Source organism: Rattus norvegicus, chromosome 10 (assembly GCF_036323735.1).
Source record: "Rattus norvegicus strain BN/NHsdMcwi chromosome 10, GRCr8, whole genome shotgun sequence".
Taxonomy (NCBI): domain Eukaryota; kingdom Metazoa; phylum Chordata; class Mammalia; order Rodentia; family Muridae; genus Rattus; species Rattus norvegicus.
The window spans coordinates 2,104,650-2,127,505 of record NC_086028.1 but is presented as its reverse complement, the minus strand read 5'-3'; the positions used below and the strand labels follow the sequence as shown (position 1 = coordinate 2,127,505).

The window sequence follows — 22,856 nt, the reverse complement described above, 5'->3', positions numbered from 1 at the left end:
GTTAATTGCCAAAGTACCTCACCTTACCAGAAGACTCAACTTTGTTATCCTTATTGGAGATAAAGCTTTTGTCGTATTAGTACAGAATTGTAGGCTAGAGTCATGGAAGTATTTTAAAAAGAAACCTGGTAAAACATATCTTATTCCAAACAACAGTTAATTGGTTATTACAAAATACTGATATTTGGCCTATTACATATACAAATTTCAGGCAAAATTGATAATTTTACTCCTTGCATGCTTTTGTACTTCCTGTAAATTTGTGCATGCAACCCATAGAAAATGCGCTTACTGTATTTATAGGTGGTTCGTCTAATGAAAAGGCTACATGTATGATTGGATCACTTGTTTATTCTCTTGAGTTTCCCCTGCTTCAGCACAGATTATTAATTAACTGTGGCCAGTTTTTAAAATGTTAAAAAAAATCAAGCTTTCAATTCATATACTGATAGCCAATGTGTGGCTTATGGTTTACAGTTGATTAAAAAGTTTCCCCTTTTAGATACTACTAGCCCTCAAATTTTACAATTACTTAATGCTTTATTAGAGGCAGGTTTTTCTACTTAAAATCAGTGAGTGATGATTTCAGTGTGAATGTCTGACAACTCACTGTCCTTTCAGTGCTCTGACTCAGACAACTAAACAAAACCATAGACCCAGCTCTTTGAAAATGGTAATGGAGTTGATAACACACCCTCTTGAAAAGAGGAAGACTCCATTTGCTTACTTTCAACTCTGCGGCTCAGGGATTTCTAGTATGACTGAATCTGGACAATGTTTACAGGAGTTGGCATTTCTAATTAATGCTTATGTTTAGGTAAATAAAACTTGTGAGGTGCTGGAGAGATGGCTTAGTGGTTAAGAGCACTAAGTACTGTTCCTTTATAGGCCATTTAAGAACTCAACTGGATTGCCTGGACCCCTTAGCAAGGGAGGACAATGATACCAGGCAGATTATAGGCCTTACATAGGAACAATTAGTCAAAAAATCTCATTCTTTATATATCCAAAACAATAATGCTGGAGACAATAATTTGGTATACAAGTCAATTTATAAATACAAGTGCTCAGTGTCCTCAATTTAATCCTCAAAGGACTTATCTTAATAAATAATATCTTAACTATATCTTAATAAATAAAAAGGGGGGAGTTACATCCCTGTATGCTATACAATTATTTAATAATACTCCTTTTATTTCCAATTTTAAAATTTGGATGCCAAGGAACACTCTGAGTTTATGGCACCCTACAACTAGGCATACTTCTGCCTAGGTGAAATAAAAAGATCCACATATTGGCATGATCCTGTTCAGATATTTTATATGGGGAAGAGGGAATCTTTGTGTTTTTTCTACAGGATGCTACAAGAGTATGCCAGCTGCCAGAGATGGTTGGTGAGACTTGCTGATCCTGGTTACATGAAGATTCAGCTCTCCTGGTTCGGGTCCCTAGAGTCATTCCTCTGCCCAGAGAGGAAGATGGAAGATCCCCCCTCATCTTTTGTCATAACAGAGATTTTGGCGTTGCTGCAGTCAGCGTTACCACTGTGTGTGTCCCGTCCCACTGTGACCTATGCTCAGACCCTCTGTGCACTGCTGCTTTCTGGAGAAGACTGGACTCCAGCTGTTACCCCTGCTCCCCTCATTCCCCTGGCGACTCTTGCTGCCTTAACTGGTGTTGTCATTTTACAGTCTATAGCTTCACAAAAATGCCATCTGCGTGAAGCTGCTGTGGACTGGAGAACTCTGCCCTGGTTCTGCAGATCTCAGACATGGTTCCATTGCCTGCTGGTTGTTCCAGAGAAGAATGACCGATCCTGAACTGTCCTGGGAAAGACCTTGGCATTTTCGCTGCTATTGTAGCAGCCATTACTGCTGCAGCCATTGTGTCTGCAGTGTCTGGAGTTACCCTCCCCCAATCTATTGTTAGGCAAGCACAGTGGGTGAACTTTCAGGAGTAGTTGCTAACAATTGGGAATTCTAAATTTTAGTACAGGAGCGGCTTGACTACGGCCCTTGGTGGTAACAGCTGAGGAGACCCAGAAAGACAACTAACTAGATGAGGTGCCCACTACTTATCGGGAGAGGCTCAATTTCCATAATCTCTTATATTAATGCCATCTGGCCCCTACTCTTTCGCCCCTGGGCTCAAATAAGAGGAATGAGAAGATGATCTAATGTAGCTATCCTCAGGGACGGGCAACTTCCTCTGACCCTTGACCAATCTAAGACAGGAACCTTGGGGGTGACAAGGTGATCCTATGATGGATAAGGCTGGGGTTCAAGAGGTCGATCCTAAGACAGAGGTGGCTACACCCCGTTTAAACGTGCGGGCCGGTCAAATGCTCCTCTGCCCAGTTTCTCCCCCAATAACACACACGTATAGCCCAGAACGGTGTGTTACAGCATAAGTTCATTCCTAGCCATTGGGGTGCAGTCCTAACTGCAAGAGTGGCTCACCATGGCCGAGCTGGGCACTCTGTGAGGCATGTCTGATCTCTCTCAGACCACTACTTCCACCTAATGGTCTTTTAAAAAAGAAAAATGGGGTAGATGCACGGAGCCATATTGGATTTGGGCCTAGCCGCTTTTTGACTTCATGGCTCAAAGTGACTAGGTGACTCTGGGCTGTTTGGCCACAGAGACTCAGCCCTAAGATGACTGCCATAAGCCTTAAGATTGTTGAATGAAAGCCTCTCCCATGAATTTACGGCACAGGAAGATAACATTCAAGGGATGCCTCAGCTCGAGCAGATACCAGTTATCTCCTCAGTCTACACCCAGTGTCTCCACCACCTGACCTCATCGCCTGACCTCTTTGCCTCCAGCTATCACTGCCTATACCCTCATCTCCCCCTCCTTCATGTTTCACAAAGGACACTCCCCCTACCTGAAAGCCTTAAAAGCTGTAACATTCATCCCAATAAATGAGACCTTGACAACAGAAATTTGCTTGGTCTCCTTCTTCTCTCGCCCCCCATTTAGGCCCAAGGGTAGCACCCCTTCGGGACCCTGAATAACTGGGTCCCCGCTGGCAGGGACAAGATACTTTGTCACTTTACTGAGCTCTGTGGAGAATTGTGGTGCAGATAGCTCTGAGTGGCTGCCAGGATGCAGACAAAAGGGAATAGAGGCTGATAAGCTGTCCTGCTAGACACCTTCCCCAAACCTCAGTGCCTTCTAGTTTCCTTGGGCTCTGAGCATCATATTAGCCCACATCCTATTCTCCTCTATATCCCTGCCATCTCAGGACCTGAAGTCAAGTCTATGGGGATCCTTGCAACCTCAGCTTTGCCTTAAAAATTGATGAGACCGAGCATGTGGAGAAGGTACCTTGTACTCTTTCCACAGCAAAGATCGATAACAGATATCCATTAAGGTATACCAAACTGAGGTTATAGATGTGTCTTAGCCAGGGTTCTATTGCTGTGAAGAGGAACAGTGACCACAGCAGCTCTTATAAAGAAAAATATTTAATTGGGGCTGCCTTACAGTTCAGAGGTTCAGTCCATTATCATCATGGCAGGAGTATGACAACATCCAGGCAGACATGGTGCTGGGCAGGTAGTTAAGACTTCTATGTCTGATCACTAGGCCTGTCTTGAGCTTCTGAAATCTCAAAGCCCACTCCCAATCCTACATTTCCTCCAACAAGGCCATACCATACTCAAACTAGACCACACCTCCAATATAAAGATAGCTTTGGTGAAAAGATTTTGAGATTCCCATCTTGAAAGGCTGGTGTATTAAAAGTCACACCTAAAAAAAAAAGCTGGCCAGGCGGTAGTGGCTCAAACTTTGGTCCAGCACTTGGGAATCAGAAGCAGGCAAATGCCTGTGAATTTGAGGCCAGCCTGGTCTACAGATCTAGTTTCAGGATAGCCAAGGCTACCTGGAGAAGCCCTGCTTGGGTAGAGGGGAGAGAAGCTCCAATAAAGATCACCCTCTACCAGATACAGAAAGGATGGTTGTGGTTACACTCAGATATCTGGCCCTGGGATCTGAAGGGAGATTGATTTCAGCACATGTAACTATGTTGCAACTGGTTTCAATATATGTAACTATGTCCCTGGGAAGTAGGTACAGATACCAACATTCATTAAGGGTTATAGAGTGTCTCAGAAAACAAACCGTGTCCATGGTCAAAATAATAAACTGGTCAAAATAAACCAAAAATCTTCTTTCAACCACAATCGTTTCTGCACGTGAAGAGCACCCTCAGAGGTGTCAAGCAATGAGTGGTGTCCACATTACAGTGTGATCTTTGTCCCTGCCCAGTGTTGTCTGTCCTTTTGCCCAACACAGTGCTGTCCCCACATACTTTTTGTCATCACGTCATCTTGACTCTGCTTCCTGGAAGGTAAGCTGACCTTGGATTGCACATGGTATGATTTGATGCACACAAAACATAATCAACGCAGAAACCCTGGGTGTGGATAGCTGTGGTGGTTTGAATGAGAATGCCCCCTTATGTTTGAATGCTTGGTCCACAGCTAGTGGAATTGTCTGAGAAGGATTGGAAGTCATGGTCTTGTTGGAGGAGGTGTGCCATTTGGGATGAGCTTTCAAGTTTAAAAACCCCATGCAATGCCCAATGTGTGTCTCTCTGCATGCAAGTAAGGATGTAAACTTCTCATCTATTGATCCAGCACTGTCTCTCTGCTTCCTACCATGATGACCAGGGACTAACCCTCGAAAGCTGTAAGCAAGCCCCCATAATCAAGGCACTTCGTTTCCTTGGTTATGATGTCTCTTGTTATGGCAGTAGAACGGTAACTAAGACAGAATTATTGACTTCAGGGCCTGAGGGAGCCAGCAGGAGGTTGAAAATATCCTGCATTTAGACACAGGTGGTGGCTCTGTTCACATGGTCCATAACTCACACCGAGCACTGGGCCTTCCAGGAAGAGGAGTGTCTGGTAGGAAAATGGCCCATTCTTGGTGCTGAACAGTGGATAAACAGTGAGCACAGGAGACCACAGGAGGCCTGCAGTGACTTCTGCTTTCCAGGCCAGTTACTCACTCCCCAGAAGTACTACATCCTAGCAATCTCTCAAGAGGTGCTGGGGGAAGCCGGGAACAGAGTTTCCTCCAAACGTCCCATGTTGTAGTCTTTTTTTTTTTTTTTTCTAGTGTGAGAGGATATTTTGGGGAAAGAAGGGGTGGAAAGAGCACCTCTGAGTGGGTGCATGAGGGAGAGATAGAGGCAGACAGGCCGACAGAGAAATGACTAGGCAGCTGTCCTTGAGGCAGTGGAATTACCATCAAAATACAGATAACTCCAGGGCAAACCACTACACCTGGCTAGCTGTAGAATTGAATCAAAGGCACAGGACACTGACTGGATCCTCCAAAAAGTGTTGTTTATGGGAAGAAGAAGATGGGTCCAGGAGGGGAAAATATGGTGAAAACAGTAAGAAAAAGAATAGGGTGTGTGTGTGTGTGTGTGTGTGTGTGTGTGTGTGTGTGTGTGTGTGTGTGTGTGGTGTGTAGGGCCTCTGGAAGAGGTGCTCTTAACTGCTGAGACACCTCTTCAGTCCCAAAGTAGTCACTGTATTTTGAAACCAGGCACCAGGCACTGTGCTGCCCCCAGGGCCCTCAAGCCAGAAACTGGCAGACCTAAGATAGTCCAATCAGGCGATCAGGACCCAAAGACCTGGTCTTCCTGTATACTATCAAACAGTGTCACATTCATGAATACCTGTTCTGGCTTGAGTATGAAACTTTGCCCCCTACAAACTATTTTGGAACTTTCTGGAAACTTTAGGTATTGGGACCTAGTTGAGGAAGTATGTCCCAGAGGGTGAGCTTTTGAATACATCCACCGTCCCTGGATGGCTGTCTCCCAGCTCTCTGTGCCCTGCTGCTATGAAGTGAACAGCTGTTTCTACTTCCACACCCTTCCAGCTTCCTTCATGATTCTGTGCCTGGCACAGGCCCAGAATCTACAGAGCTAAGAACTCTTAGAAACTGTGAGTCAAAATAACCTTTGTCTCTTTAGTTTGCTAAGTGGCTTCTCACAAGTCTGACTAATAACTACAGCTCCACAGAATCAGGGTGGCTGTAACACTGACTGACTCAAAGGCCCTAAGCACCTGCTCTGGGCTATATACATTGTACCTGCACCAGAAATTCCTTTTTTGTTGGGGTGGGGGGGTGTCTGTTGTTGTTGTTTTGTTTGTTTTTGATGCTGGGAATAAACCCCATGCATGGTAGACAGTGCTCTACCACTGAATTTTATCCTCAGCTCCAAAGCAAAATTCTTTACAGAAGTTATAACAACTAAATAATTTATTTGACTCTTGTGGCGAACAAGCCACATGGAAGGGAATGAATTATCCAAAGTCTCCCAGATTATAGTTGGAATATAAATCAAGATCCATCTAAGGGAAAGACTTCACCCTGAGTCTTCTCTGAAAATTTCAGGAAGGCCATAGTAAAAAAACTCTATACATTGTTCTTCTAATAGTATCAGTTCTTCAGGACAAATGGAGTATCGATGCAGTAACAAGCAAGCACAATTCTCAAAGCTTTACAACAACAAACATTTATTTCTTAGGCTAGGGAGATAGTTCAATGGTTAAGAGAGGTTGCTGACCTTGTGGAACACCAGTTTGGCTCCCAGAACCCAGGTCAGGAGGTTCACAATCACCCAGAACTCCCATTCCAGGGATCTAGCTATCCTCCTGGCCTCCACAGGCACCTGCACTCACAAGGTTATATCCTATATAGAGACATGCATACAAACATATAATTATTTTTTTAACTTTAAAAAGATTTTTTGCACTTGCATGTAGTGTGTGTGTGTGTGTGTGTGTGTGTAAGCCTTTAATCCCAACATTCAGGAGGCAGGAGGATTTCTGTGAGTTCAAGGGCAGCCTAGTCTACAGAATGAGTTCCAGGACTACACAGAGAAACACTGTGTTGAAAAACAAACAGACAGAAAAGGTTTCTTTCCAATACCTTATAAGCACAGCAGACGACTAAGTGCTTAGCTTTCCCTGGGACGAGCAGTTCTGAGGCAGAAGGAATGATAGATATATCCAGACACTTGATACTTGTAAAAGCTTCTGCCTGTTAGGATTTTAATCTCGGCCCGAGCCCCGACAGAAGACACTCAGACATCATGGTTCCATGTGGAAGGTTTAATGAGAAAAGAGTAAAAGAAGAGAGGAAAAAGTGGCCGGCCATGGACACGTGGTGGGGGGAATGGGGGCAAGAACAGAGAAGAACAAAGAGCAAGAGGAGGAAGAGAGGGTAAGGGGAAGTAAGAGAGGAGGGAGCAAGCAGCCCCTTTTATAGGCTCAGGCACAGCTGGCTGTTGCCAGGCAACTGTGGGGCGGAGCTTACCTGGCTGCTGCCAAGTAGCTGTGGGAGTGGAGCCTAAACAGAATACCAACAGTGACCTAGGTCTCTTTCACCACATTTAATTGGTCAAATGACCCAACTTCCAGCCTGCTAGGTGAAATGATCAATATCATCAAGGGTAAAACATACAAGCTGACCAAACACTGGAGTGTGTGTGTGTGTGTGTGTGTGTGTGTGTGTGTGTGTGTGTGTCTGTACATGTGTGTGTGTATTCATGTATCCCAGGCTGGCCTCAACTCAATATGTAACCAAGACCTGAACTTGTGTTCTTTCAGCAGTAGCCTGCAGACAGCTGGGATTATGGACACACACAATCCTGTTTAGTTGTTCTCTTTGTGTTCTCCATTAATACTTCCTTTTCTGCCAATATCCAGCTGCTACAAACCTCTCCCTCTCCCCCATCTCTCATTTGCATACATATGTGAACACATGCACACTTTCTTTCTTTTTCCAATACTATGGCTCTCTACCATTAAACTATATCTCCAGCTTTGCAATGTTTATAGTCAGAAAATAAGTTTCTTCCATTTGCCCACACCTAAATCAAATACTTCCTGGTATGACTCTTTATGCCTTAGCTTGTCCACCAGGGGGAGGCCTGTACCACCACTTCAGGAATTCCTACTGGCAGCAGGACCTTTGCCTAGTTGAGTTCCTTTGGGTTTCTTTGCTCCATGGTCTCACCACATTCCCAACTATTTGGAAAGTTCATCTGGCTTGGAGAGTTTTCTTTGAGTCCTGAGGGAGAGGAATTGCAAGATTTCTGTCCCTGACCTCATGTTTTACCTCAGCGGATTTCAGCGCTGGCTCTGACCACCAGGATTTTAACTAGATTTATCAGCTTCATTCTCTGTGGCATTCCCCATTGGGCAACCCTCAACCAATAAAAAGCAGGAGCCTAAAACTTCTTCCATTTGTTCTCTGAATGGGCACTTAGGATTCAGCTTCTGGACAAACCTCTAGGAAGTCCTGTTTGTGTGAGTCGTGCTCACTTGGACACAGGAACTTGTCCTTGCCTTCCTCTGCGCTTCATCCTCTGTTCCCTCAATACCCTTTACAAGAAATCCACCTGCTCCAGCTCTGTTTTTGGGAAATGACAAATCATGCAGTCTGAGACCTGGAAGCTCATACCTTGGAACCAAAATCCTTTGCTATCCTGTCATCGTCCTGTTCACATCTTCATGTCCCTTATATCTTTATCTCACCCCTGCAGTCTGCAGAGACTTTTAGGGACAAAACTGCACCCAGTGCCCTGTTATACCCCATTACAGGACCTGCCCTTGAGGACATGGTGGTCAGTCCATGTTAGGGACACAGAGAATGAATACCAGAGAGACTGGATCAGGTTTCTTCTCTTTCCTCCCCTCCAGTCTCAAACATACACTGAAGGGCATCTCCAGCTCTCTCTTTTCTTTCCTTTAACCCCCTTATCCCTGGTTTGAGAAAGAATGCCAGTTGCTCAGGCTGACCTTGAACTCACTCTGCAGCTTTGAGCTTGACCTCTCTTGGACTGTCCTTGAACTCGTCATCTTCCTGCCTCAGCCTCCCAAGCAGCTGAGTTAATTCTTCTTCTAACCTTTATTTAGCTGACAGAGGTGGGGAATGTGGTCCATGTGCCTGTGGAGAGAGGTGGTTCTCTACTTCCAGCACACAACTCCTGGAATCAGATTCAGGTCCTAAGGCACAGCAGCACAACACTCAGTAGCTCAGGCTGGCTTAGAACTCACTACATAGTCTAGTCTGACCTCAAACTCACAACAATCTTTCTACCTCAGCCTTCCAAGAGCTCAATGTCTTTTCTTTAGAGCAAGATTAAGGAAAAATGAGAAAGAACTCCCATGGGAGGGGCTCCAAGAGAGGAGCCCTGTGCTTGACGAGTCTTGAGGAGTCACCTGTGAGCAGCCCTATCCCTGCTCTCAACTTCTGGTTTTTATCTGTCAATTCAGCACCCTAGTATCTACCAGGACTTCAATTTCAAAACAGTTCCCCATGGCTATCTGCAGGGACCCTCCTGGAATAGGCAGGTGGCTGTGAGTGTTGAGGTCACAGGAGGCCTTGCCCTTCCCTAAGGGTGCTGAACATTCAGGTTGTCACATTTTCTATAATCCAAAAATTTGGAGCATTTGAAATCTCATCTGTCCTTTATTGAAAGCTCTGACTGAGTGGTGAGCAAGACCAGGCAGGCAGATCAGTGATGGCTACACAAGAAGCATGACACAAGACTATGGTAGGCACTCAAACTCCAATGGGGAGAGCTTTACCCCCAGGGTAGCAGGTAAGGAATGAATTATTATAGCAGGGGCCAAGACAGGTTGGGTACTAAGTGAAATGAGTTCTAGTCATGGTTCCCTTTCTTTCTTCCTTTCTTTCTTTCTTCCCTTCTTTCTTTCTTTCTTCCTTCTCTTCCTCCTCCATATTTTTTTTTTTTTGAGACAGGGTCTCTCTGTGTAGCCCTGCTGTCCTGGAACTCACTATGTAGATCAGGCAGGCCTCAAACTTAAGAAACTCACCTGCCTCTCCCTCCCAAGTGTTGGGGTTAAGGCATGGACCACCACCCAATAAGTTCCCTACTTTTAATACTTAGCATTTAAACATTTACTATTTTAGTGCGTATATATGAACATGATGCATATGAGGGCACAGTACAGGAACAGAGGCCCAAGGACAACTAGGTAGAATCAGTTCTCTCCTTCCCTCTTTACATGGGTTTTAGGATCAAACTTAGGTCTCTAAGCTTGTGTGGTTCCCCCTGAGTCATTTCAGTGTCTATGACAGTGAACGGGTTGGGCACCTAGGTTCACAACCTGTGGTGTGAACCTTCAAGCCAGGGAAACCCATTTTCACCTTGTCATTTACTTTTAAAATATGTTTTTTGTTTGTTTCTTTGTTGGAGATCATTCTTACCCTTACTAGAAATTGTGCATGAGGGCTGGAGAGATGGCTCAGTGGTTAAGAGCACTGACTGCTCTTCCAGAGGTCCTGAGTTCAAATCCCAGCAACCACATGGTGGCTCACAACCATCTGTAGTGAGATCTGATGCCCTCTTCTGGTCTGAAGACAGCTACAATGTACTTACAAATAAATAAATCTTAAAAAAATTAAAAAAAAAAAAAAGAAAAAAAAAGAAATTGTGCATGAGGTAGGGGGATTTTTCCTACCCCTCAGGAGGTATGAAATACAAACAACAAGAAATTGGTGCCTTTGTAATAGTAGCGCCTCAGGGGCGAAAAGCAATAATGTGTCCAATTGTCATGCCTTTTCAGAATGTAGCATCTGTTGAGTATGCCTTCCTGGTTACAAACCTTCCCCAGAATCAATAAAAGGAAAGCCTGAGACGGATCTGCATGGAATAGAAACTCCTGCACGAGGATGGTGTAGCATCTTGCCCACTCCATTCCAGCCCCTGTGTCGTCAGCGCCCCTCCCCCACCTCTCCGAGGTCTATCTCATTGTATAGTCCAGGCTGGTTCAGAACGCCTCAGGTTTTTCTGAGTCCACCACCACCAACTCTCCAGTTCTTTTTACTAGAAATGGCTACCTGACTTTGGGCAACCTTTGACTACCTCAGTTTCTCACTTAGTGGTGGTATTAGTGAGGAGATTGTAGAGTGTTAATTGTGATGGCCCCACAGGAGCACTTAGTTACCGCCGTAAAAAGCTAAGGTAAATTAGCATAGCCCCGGGGTAAATTAGCATACCACCCTCCGCCCCCACCCCCTGCATTTTAACAGCAAGGCAGCATCTTTACACTCTGTGGAGGCATCCCCGGACCTGATCCCCTTTGGCCTTAGCATTCCATTTGCTGTCGGGATTACTTTTTGGAACTAATCTTCAGAAGTCCGGAACAGACACTCCCCAAGGCTCCAGGTGACCACTCCTGCTTGACTCCGCCCCACGGAAAGAAGGTGAGGTAGGGGGTGGGGCTGGGGGGGTCGGCAGGATTGGTGTGTATACTGGCCCTTCTGGTCAGTCCCACACCTGTCACGCTCCTATGTGTGGGCCACCTCTGTGACGGGCTATAATGCTGCTGCTACTGCTGCTGTTGCTACTGGGACCTGGATCCTGTCTCAGCGAAGGTAAGTGAGGACTGGTTTCGTCCAGCCTGGGTCAGATTCCATACCTCCTTACTTTTCTCACCACCCCAACTCAACAGTCCCTTCCAGCACCCGGAAGTCTTAAAATCCCCAGGCCCTTCTTCAGATGGCCATAAATCCATCTTCCCAGACACTCAGGAGTCATATCTCTGATTCCTTCCAGAGCCCTCCACTCAGGCATTTCATTCAGGAACTCAGAAGGGGGAGAGGGGTTGCTATCAGTCCTCCCTTCATGAACTCCATAGTTACTGCAGTCCTCTCCAGCAGCCTGAAGCTCCTAGCCCCTGATCCTGAGTCCTGTGAACTGGCTATCACTTCTCTTGCTTGTGGGGTCTGAGGTAAGACTTCCAGGCAAGACCCTGTGGATGGGAGGAACAGGGACAGAAATTAAATTCCAGAGTAGTAGAGTGAGTGAGGAAGCCCCCTTTAGAAAGGCTCCTCTTGGTGGTTCCCCAATCCTAGAGGAAGTAAGACATACAGGCACAGACCCAGCCTTGGCCTTACCTGTGTACGGAGGGTGCAGCTGTGAAGCTTCTGCTCCTGGACAGGCTCACCCAGATCAACACCTCAGAAGCCACAGTTGCTCCGAGCAGCACTTGTACAGCTCAAGGATGCCTAGGACAACCCATTCTGGGTGTATATCTTGGGCTTTTACAATGCCCTGTGAGTCCTGGCACTGCCATTGGAGGTTGCCCACAGGTAGACAGAGCAAACAGACCCCAGCCTGACCTGCCCCACCTATGTTGGCACAAAGGGAGTGTTTTCTTTGGTTCCAAACTTAGTGCTGATGTGTGTCCCTCACCTGGGCCCTTCATGAGCTGTTTTAGCCTCTGTGAGTGGCTGGGGGGTTGGGGGTGGGAAAGGGGGAGCTTTGTTGATGGTTCCAGGGTATAGTGTTTGGGAGTGGTTAGGCTAGGTGTGTCTTACCTGGACTTGGTGGCACCTGAGGTCAACAGACCTTTCCTAGAATCCTTTCTGTGTGCCAGAGCTACTTGAGTCAGAGATCTGTTCTGTAAGAGCACCCAAGCTAGAAGGGCACTCCTATTAACAGGCAGCAGCAGCATGGGCCACTGTCAGAGTAAGGCAGCCGGGAGCAGGCTGAAGAGAAGGCAGGGCAATAGTGTGATGGCTTGACTGGAGGGAAAGCTAAGTTCTGGGGAGGTAGGAAGGCTTGGGGATCCAGCTTGGGATCCCTGGGGCTTGGAGGACAGTGGAACTGGGAGCTGTGCCCCAAATCCAAGGGAACCATGAACGGCTCAAGGCAAGTGGGTGGACTGCTAGAAGACGGCAGATTTATCATCAGAAGGGAAAGTGTAGCCCAGGCTGGCCTTGAACTTACTATCTAGCCAAGGGTAAGTGTCACTTCTGATCTTTCTGCCACAACCTCCCAAGTGCTGGGATTACAGGCATGGTAATGTCTTCTTCATATAATGCTGGGGATGGAACCTAGTTCTGTCAGCCGTGCATGCCCACCATCTGGGTTAAAGCCCCAGATTCTCTAAATGGACCAGATTTTTCTGATCTTTTGATCTGAACCACCTCTAGAAACCTCCTCCCAACCTCTTAGAGTGGAACCATTGAGAGAAAACACGATTCTATTTAAGTTTAGTGTAGAGCCCTCAAATAAGTTATTGTGATGGAGATGTGATCTAAGTGACAGATGAAAGTCACAACAGCCCAGGGCAAGGCTTCACCTCCACTGTCCTCACACACATCAGCAAACAGGCTTGGGAGTCTGTCCATCTCTACTGCCAATGAGCTCATGGATCTCAGATCTACCATCCTGTAGTCCCCCTTTACACACAGATAATGAAGCACCAGCGTGTGGGCTGTGGGAGTGGAAAGGCTACTTTTCTCAGAGGGCCTCCTTTTTTATCTTTCAAATGCAGGCTTTAATGTACACATCTTTAGTTCCAGAACTCAGGAGGCTGAGGTAGGAGGAGCTCTGTGAGTTTGAGAGGCCATCCTGTTGTACAGAACACATTCAAGGACAGCCAGGGCTACACAGAGAAACCCTGTCTTGAAAAAGTAAAAAAAAAAATCAGGATTGCCATTGAGTTTGTATTGTACAAGGCACTTTATTCTGTGACTTGATGCCACCTTATCCTGCACTAAGCCAATGAGGAAAGCAGACACAGATCTGTAATTTTTCCAAGGTTACATACCTACAAGCGGGATCAAACCCAGTCAAGTTGCTACAATCTAGGTCTTTCTCAGGCCAGTGCCTCTCACTGCAGGGATAGGGAAGCTCTGACCTTGAACCTATGATCTTTGCTTACCCCTCAGCAACCAGGAGGTCACATGTGTACAAGCGTGGACTCCTGGAACTGGCAGGGACCTTGGATTGTGTTGGTCCTCGATCGCCGATGGCTTACATGAACTATGGTTGTTATTGTGGCCTTGGTGGCCACGGAGAGCCACGTGATGCCATTGACTGGTGAGTGGACACTGGGCCCAGAGGAGAAAAGGTCTCCCAAGTCCTAGGACAGCCAAGGGATATAAGAAAAACTCTAAACTGAAGTCTAGGGTAGCTGGGGCTCAGAGTTACAAGGAGGCAGGCAGGGGTAGACTGGCAGGCTCAGCAAGTGAGGCTGGGCAGTTATATCCAGCTATAACAATTTTTCTTCAAGATTGTGAGGGACAGCGTGTCCATCAGGGGATACTAGCTCCTTGAGAATCTTTGTCACTCCAGCCCTGGTCAGATGGCAAGGCTAGCAGAATTCCCTCTTTCACATGGCCATTGGTCTGTCCACTCTCACTCCAGGTGCTGCTACTACCATGACTGCTGCTACTCTCAGGCTCAGGATGCCGGCTGCAGCCCCAAGCTAGACCGATACCCGTGGAAGTGCATGGACCATCGCATCCTGTGTGGTGAGTGCCTCACAACATGTGACTTGCCCAAGTGTCCTCTGGACATCCTGCGAGATCCAAATGGTACAGCCCTTTCGGTAAAGTGCCACTGCTTGTAGCTCTCCACAGGCCACATGATAGTGTCATCGAACCCTTGCAACACACATACACATGTATGTCTTCAGTGTCTGGACCAAAAGGAGGGAAAAGACACTGGGTGTAAACATCCCAAAGTCCATCAGGAAGAGATTGAGCAGATGTGCTCATGATGCACCCGAACTGTAGAATATGCTCCAATCTGGACAGAGGATAAGGTAGATCCATGGAAGAGCCTATCTCAGACAAAATAACAACAAACCAACCAACTAAACAAACAAACAAAAAGAAAATTCAATTTAAAAAATGTTAAAAGTAGAGCTGGTGACGCTATGTGATTTTGTCTGTGATTTTGTCCCTTATCTCCCGGAGCTGAGGGGTGAGCCATGGCTTCCTTCCCTAGTGGCTACTGATCTAAAGCCCCATGCTCCAAGCTCTTTACTCCTCCTGCTCCGATGCTAGGATTCCGAGTATGCGCCACCTAATTGGATGTTCACCTTGAAGTCTACTGGGCAATCAGGGTGTCACTAATGGTAAAGTACTTGTCCCGTTGTGGGTGCCAACACTAAGGCTTAGTGGTGCCCTTCCATTTATAGTCTTCTTCCAAATAACTTAAAATGCAGAACTGACTTTTTAAACACGCAGAGTGAGTGATCATACAGATGAACTGTGAGTAGGAGTACAGTGGGGGCAGAGACTCAGTACTCTGAGGAGTTGCAAACAAAGGAGGTGCCGGGCTCTTCTTCCTTTTCTCTTTTTGACAGTACTAGGGTTAGACCTGGGCCTCAACATACGAAACAAGTGTTCTCCACTCAGCCTCATGACCTAGCTCTCTCCTTTTTTCCTTTTCAATGAGAATAAACACAATACAAATTTCATTGCTTTATAATATTATTATATACATATATTGGTTATAATTATTAATATATTAAATCATTTATTATTGTTACTATTTCAATTGAGTATGCTGTATGTGGTGCGCCCCTGACTTCAGTACTTGCATCAGATTCCTTTGTAGCTTAGAGCCACTCCAGTGTGGGCCTGGGAACCAACTTGGGTCCTTTGGAAGACCAGAAGACCTGAACCACTGAGCCATCCTCTCCAGCCCCAGATTTGGTTTCGCTGGACTGTGAATTCAGAGAGCTCATTGGGAGAGCACTTGCCGAGAATGCTGGTGATCTGGGTTCCATCACGACCACCACACTGAAAAAAAATCCATCATTTAAAAAAATTTAAAATTATTTTAATTTTATAACTTGTAATTGCATTGTTTCCCTTCCCTCTTCCTCCTTCTGAACCCCCTGGTGTACCCCCAGCATGCCTCTCTCCCTCTTTCTCTCCCTTTTTTAAAGTGTAAAAGCAAACTAGCAATCTGGCTTAATATGCAAAGGCACTTGCTACCAGACCCAATAGGCTGAGTTCGATCCCCAGGACCCATGGGAGAGAACTGACTCTATCCAGCTGTCCTGACCTCCTGTGTGTAGGCTCACAAATAATATAGGTGGATCAAATTTTTGTGATTTCTCGTTCTCTCTTATACTTTTTCTTTTTAAATCTTTTATTACTATTTCAGGCTTTGGCAGAGCCCACGAGTCATTATAAGGCTGATTGATGGCCTTTCACTGGGGCAGACTCTCAGCTATGGTCTACCTTAACCCAACTTCCTGCCGTTGCATCCCCACCATGTTGGTCTAACCCTTTACCTTCCTGCTTCCTTCCCAACATGCTTCTGTCTCCTCTTGCCGGCTTATTCTCTTCCCGCCTTCATACCTTCCTGGCTGCCTTTGCTTTAGTTGTCATCTAATTGCTCTAGATGTCAGCTCTTTATTCTCTAAAGAGCCACATTCCAGTCTGAGCCAATCAGCAGCAGGACAGTGTGGCGTCCGTTTGTTGCCCTTTGGCCAGGATAAGGGCTACTGACGCCTCCCTGGCAGCTTGCTTTTTAACCTAGTCTCAGAAAATCCTCAGGTGGCAGGACAAACATTTACATATAAAAAGCTGATGGTGGGCCACTGAGAGGACAATAGCAACAGCAATTAACACTTAAAAATACTGGGACACTTCCACAAACCATTTGATACCAAGTGTGGGGGAAAGTCATCCCAACCGAGTGCTTTTTCTTCTTCCTCTCCCCCCCCCCCCCACCAGCTGGGGACCGAACCCAGGGCCTTGAGCTTCCTAGGCAAGCGCTCTACCACTGAGCTAAATCCCCAACCCCCCTTCTCTCTTTTGAGACAAGGTTTCTTTGTGGGCTGTCCTAGAACTCACTATGTAAACCAGGCTGGTCTCAAACTCACAGAGATCCACCTAACTCTGCTTCCCAATTGCTGGGCTTTAAGGCATGCACCACCACTGCCTGGATGGAGTTGTGGTTGCTTTTTAAGACTGGGTCTCACATAGCCCAGGCTGGCCTTGAACCTTTGTTCTGCCTGTCTTTTCTTCCAAGGTTCTGAATCAAAGGTATTTCATCCCCTTGGACTATAGGAGGATTTCTGGTGTTTAGATAAAAGCCAGCATTTGTCAGGAACTTGTGAATCAAGTTTTCTGTTCACAAAAAGGAGTCACTTCCCGTACCTGTGGCAGAAGGGACACATGGCTCTCCATTGACATATACTTATGGCAGATATAAGCAATATATCAAAGGTGTGTGTCCAAGCCCATGCTAGCTTCCAGGCTCCTGCAGTCCCTATTCAAAGTACCCACTATGTATTTCAAAGCCCTCACCTAGTATCCTGGCCCCTCTCACCTCCTCTCCTACCCAGAACTCCCAGGCCTGCTCTGCTTGTCTCCCAGCAGCTACTCATCCTTATTTCCTGCTCTTCTCTTTCTATCTCTCTATTTTGCTGTCTCCTCTCTCCCTTGCAGATAACCCTGGCCGCCCAGTTTAGGATTTTGTTTGGTTTTTTTAAAGATTAATTAATTTATTTATTGTATGTGAGTACACTGTCTCTGTCTTCAGATACACCAGAAGAGGGCTGTGTCCCATTACAGATTGTTGTGAGGCACCATGTGGTTGCTGGGACTTGAACTCAGGACCCCTGGAAGAGCAGTCCGTGCCCTTAACCACTGAACCATCTCTCTAGCCTGGTTTTGTTTTATACTCTGGACTCTTATTCTTATTCTCTGGTTATTTGCTTTCTCATCTACAACAAAGCCCTTTCCCCAAAGGGATGGCCATTGTGACAGGTTCTTTACCGATCCCTGTCACAGACAGCTTTCAATAGGATTGTCTTTTTTGCTATGGTGAGAATTGTTTATGTCTTGAATTTTCAACCCTTTTTGTGGCTCTGCCTTCCTTTCTGTGGGTTGTCCTCCTTTCTGTCCTCCCTTCAGAATAAAGTCCTTGAAACACAGAAGTTTTTCATTTTACTGACATCCTAGTCAGTTATTTTGATGCTTTAAGCATACATTGAGAGCCAGGTGGTGCTGACTACACACCTTTAATCCCAGCACTTGGGAGGCAGAGGTAGGTCCTGAGTTTGAGATCAACCTGGTCTACAGAGTGAATTCCAAGACAGACAGGGCTACACAGAGAAACCCTATCTCAAAAGAACAAAAAGCAAACAAGAAAGGAATCCATTGAGAAAACACAGTACTGCAGAGGTTTACCTGTACGTTTTCTTCTCTTTAATTCTAATAGTTTGAGATTTATGGCAGTGGCCCACTTTGAGTTAACTTTTCATACAGTGGGGGATAGTTCTGACTTCATTTTTTGGTTTATTGTTATACAGCTGTCTCAACGCTGTTAAAGAGACATCCTTTCTTGGTTTCATTAGTACCTTGGTTGAAAATCACTTGACTGTAGGTGCCTGATGATGACATTCCACTGAGGTAATAACAACCCGTTTGGGCTTCAGTTTCCTTACCTGGAAGTTGAATTTTGCAGAGGTTAAAAAAAAAAAAAAAAAAAAAAGAAGGAAGAAAGGCAGAGCTGGGGTGGGCCAGATGGCTCAGTGAAGAAAGGTGTTTGGGGCCAAGCCTGATGACCTGAGTTTGGTCCATGAGACCCACATAGTAAAATGGTAAACCAAAATGTGCTGTGGTGTGTATGTAGCCCTGCCTCTCCCCACCAAAGAAACTGAACCCTTCAAAATCAAAATAAATAAATAGAAAAAAATGTTTTAAAGAGTGAAGTTGAATCACTGTGGAGACATTACAACCCTCCATCTCCCTCCTCCTCGTTTTTTGAGACAGGGTTTTTCTATGTAGTCCTGACTGTCTTGGATTTTGCTATATACTAGGTTGGCCTTGAACTCACAGAGTTCTGCCTCCTGAGTGCTGGAATTAAATGCATGCCTCACATACCCTTGTCATGGCATATGACTTTGACTGTGCACCAGGCACCATCGTATTTAACCATGTCTCTTTAAGATAAAGCCTCCTATGTCCCAAGCTGACCTCAAACTCTATGTAGTCAGGCATGACACTGAACTTGTGATCCTCCTGCCTCTACTTCTGGTCAGGTGGTGCCGGTAATGGAAGTCGGCCTTTGTACACGCAAGGCAAGCATTCTGCTCCAACTGAACCTGTATCCCTTGCATCTTCTGGCTTTCCTACCTTCCTCTTCAATGTGTGTGTTCTCAGTAACATGCGTGTGGAAATGGTATTCACGGAATGTTTGCTGCTGTTTGTTGGGAGAGCCTGTGTTTGTTTTCGGAGCTTTTTTCCCTGAGGAACGATCCAAGGTTTCTGTTATGCATTTTCAACAAAAATATTCTGTTAGTCTGCTTGGAGTATTCTGAGCATAGTTGTTTATTTAATTACAGGTTTGGCCTATTTTCCATTTATGGGCCTGACAAATATATTTAAAATTTTCGGTCTACAATAATATTTACTAGCAGGCTTTAATTTTAAGTATAACCCATGGAAGCTATTTTTCCTCTTCCGTTATATATTATTTATTTTTGAGATACTAGTCTCATACCATAGCCCAGGCTGACTAGCCTGCACTTTTCAAACTCCTGTCTCGGCCTCTTGATTGCTGGGATTCCAAGTGTCCACAAGGCTCACTCCTGAATTTTCATTCTTCCTGAACAAGTGATCATCTTTGGCTCTCAGGCCATGGAGAGAGAGGTGAACCTGCTTATTTTTGAGTCTTTCTTGCCAGGGAGAGGACTGACTCTAGGCTACAATCCTGGTAACTCCTTCCCAGGATTGTGACCTTGGCTGAGTAGTTCCTTTCAGTCTCACTTTTCTAATCAGTAAGATGGCAATAATAAAACATGGTTGTGGGCCAGCAAGATGTTTTTAGTGGTTAAAGATGCTCTCCCCCCAGCCTGACAGCCTGAGTTTCATCCCCAGAACTCACATGGTCACAGGAGAGAACTGAGTCCTTCAAGTTATCCTCTGACCTCCATAATCACTCTGTGACACTTGTGGACAAACACAAAAGATAAATGAAAATGAAACAATTTTAAAAATGAAAACTTTGGGGGGAAAAGTTGCTGGCTTTGTGTGAGAACTGGAAGTAATAGAGAGACCCGGCTTACTCTTACAACACTGTCTGTCCCTCTCTCCCTCCTTCCCTCCCTCCCTCCCTCCCTCCCTCCCTCGCTCTTCTCCCCTGTCCCTGCCTTGCTTTTCTTGTGTGTATGGATGCATATGCATATATGATAGTTAGAGAAAAACTTGCAGAAATCAGTTCCTTCCATGATGTGAGTCCTGGGATCAAGGTCTTCAGGCTTGGCAGCAAGTGCCCACAGAAGACAGAAGAGGGTATCCTACAGAGTCAGGTTAGAGACTGTTCTGAGCCAGCAGGTGTTGGGAATCAAACCCAGGTCCTGTGTAAACCTCAGAGCTATCTCTCCAACACCCACAAGGCGGAAGTGCCATATCTGCTGTGACATGGACATAGTAAACTTTAAGAACATGATGCAGAGTGACCGTAACCAGGTTCAACAGGTCACATGACTCCATTTGTATACGATAGTCAATTTCTGCAGTCACAGAAGAGATTCAGGATCAGCAATGAGAACACGGCGGGTGGCTATTTAAGGTGTATACAGTGTCTTTGAAGAATTAAATGAATACCAACATCGTTAATGTACTTAAACAAATTTGTTTAATTAATTACTTAATATTGAATTAGTCAATAAGCTAACTGTCTTAAAGTTACTGTTGTTGTGATGTAACACCGTGACCAAAGCAACTTGGGGAGGAAAGGGTTTATTCAGCTTACACTTCTATATCACTGTTCATTGCCAAAGGAAGTCAAGACAGGAACTCACACAGGGCAGGAACCTGGAAGCAGGAGCTGATGCAGAGACCATGGAGGAGTGTTGCTCAATGGCTTGCTCCTCTCGTGGCTTGCTCAGTCTGCTTTCTTATAGAATCCTGGACCATCTGCTCAAGGATACCGCCACCCACAATGGGCTGAGTGTTCCCCCATCAATCACTAATTAGGAAAATGCCCCACAGGCTTGCTTACAGCCTGCTCTTATGAAGGCATTTTTCTCAATTGAGGCTGCTCCTCTCTGATGACTCTTAGCTTGTATCAAGTAGACACAGAACTGGCCATTGAGTAATAATTCTTAGCCTAGTGCCTCATGCATGTTAGGTGAGCACTACTGAGCTACATCCTCAGCTCTTAAATTGACAGACTACCTCCGTCCTTTTTTTGAAATTGTCTTGCCATTTGGCCATGGCTGGCCTGGAGCTTGCCCTGTAGGCCATGTTCTCAAGCTCTTGGTAGTTCAGAGAGGTTTCATTGTGTGATTGGCTCCATGCCCTTCACTCATGATACAGCTGAATTTCATGGCCGTGGGAGTGCCAGGATAAAGACTGTTCACTTCATTAGTGACAGACAGGGAGGGAGGAAGGCACTGGGGACTATGCACAGTCTTCAGAGGCGTGCTCCCACTGGCTGCTTCCTCCAGCCAGAGCCCATATTTTGAGTCAGGGTCTCATGCAGCCCATGCTGGCTTCAAATTTGCTAGGTAGTCAGGGATCACCTTGAATGTCAGATCATCCTTCTGCCTCTACCTCCCACTTGCTGGGGTTACATGAAAATGACATGATGCTGGCTTATTTGGTGCTAGAGATAGAGCCTAGGGCTTTGTGCATGCTAAACAGTCACTCTATCAACTCAGGGGCACCCCCAACTCTGGGATGGGCACTGTGTTAACAGCTTATCTCACCCAGGATGTGTAGTTACCATATAAAGTAGAGAATGATTTTATCCTATTTACTTACTTCTTACTTTGTTTTGGTTGTGGCAGGAATGAAACCTAGGGCTTCATGTAAGCGAGGCAAGTGCTCTACCACTGAGCTACACCCTCCGCTGTTTCTGTTTAACATAAAGGAGGTCACGAAACTCAGAGTGAGAACTGTGAACCAAGGCCTGATAGTTGCCAGGCACCCAGTCTTACCTGAATGGATTCCTAAGTGAAATAGTGTAATATTGACAAAGAGACGACAAAGGTTTGTATGGACTTTCCATTTGGCATGTCAAGTCCCTTTCTTGTAGAAGTTGGCTGTCACTGCTGCCTCCTCTAGTGGTCTTGTCCATGCTGGGCTAGTGGAACATTATCAAGTGTCACATAAATGTAAACTATAACCTGTCCTGCCTCGAGCTTACACTCACCTGGCATTTATTCTCATGTGCCTCGGAGTTGCTGCTCTAACCTCAGTTTCCCTACTCCTTCCAGGACCGGCAGAGAACAAATGCCAAGAACTCCTATGCAGGTGTGATGAGACGCTCGCATACTGCCTGGCAGACACAGAGTACCACCTGAAATACCTCTTCTTCCCCTCGGTTTTATGTGAGAAGGACTCACCCAAGTGCAACTAATAGGCTGAAATGTCCCTTTGCACATGGAAATGAAGTTCGCTTTCAGTGATGAACAACAGCCTTCGATTTGCGCAGGAGTCCCTGGAGGCCAAGTGATGAAGCCTGGGTTTGCTTTCTCCCTCCATTCGTGAACTCAGGACTATGAGCCTGTGGAGCTGCCAGTTTGATGAAGGTTGAGAGTCCTGGGCCTGTTTTATACAACTGCAACTGTGTTGGGCTTGATATAATTTTTGAAGTCCAACTTTACAAAAAGCTTTACTACTGTGTAACCTGCTGCAGAGGGTTGGTGGTCAAATGAACACCTGCTTAGGCTTGCTTGTGGTAATAACATTGCCACGATACATCTAGGAATTGTTAGTGTAATAAAGCATGTTCCCTACCTGTCTCCATCTGTAAGAGGTAAATTTTATTTCCTGGAAGCTGGGTGTGGTGGCACACACCTGGAGTGTTCTGCTGGGGAGGCTTGTCTTGAAAGGTCAGCTGAGCCCAGGAGTCTGGCACCAGCATGGGCAGGAGAGAAGACACTTTCTAAAAGATAAAGGAAATTCTTTCCTGGGCTGCTGGTACTGTTGTGTGTCAAAACATTTGTGAATCATGTTTAAGGTCCTGAGTTAGATTCCCAACATTTCAAGAAAAAAACTATTTTTAAAAAAATGAGGTAG

At 45.7% G+C, this 22,856-nt stretch overlaps 1 protein-coding gene across 14 annotated transcripts; it reads left to right on the top strand.

Moving 5' to 3' along the window:
• The first annotated feature begins 9,507 nt into the window (after window positions 1-9,507).
• On the top strand, window positions 9,508-22,579 carry Pla2g10 (phospholipase A2, group X). 14 transcript variants are annotated; one of them, XM_039085721.2, is made up of 6 exons: window positions 10,808-11,028; window positions 11,157-11,270; window positions 11,727-11,797; window positions 13,746-13,896; window positions 14,224-14,330; window positions 22,052-22,579. In XM_039085721.2, exons 4-6 carry the CDS (start codon window positions 13,826-13,828, stop codon window positions 22,192-22,194), a joined length of 321 nt encoding a protein of 106 aa, XP_038941649.1. In that variant the 5' UTR covers window positions 10,808-11,028; window positions 11,157-11,270; window positions 11,727-11,797; window positions 13,746-13,825; the 3' UTR covers window positions 22,195-22,579. The 14 variants fall into 14 exon arrangements, with proteins under 14 accessions (XP_063124873.1, XP_038941649.1, XP_038941650.1 ...); XM_039085722.2 differs by having other exon boundaries at window positions 11,724-11,797; XM_039085716.2 differs by having other exon boundaries at window positions 11,623-11,797.
• Window positions 22,580-22,856: the final 277 nt, after the last annotated feature.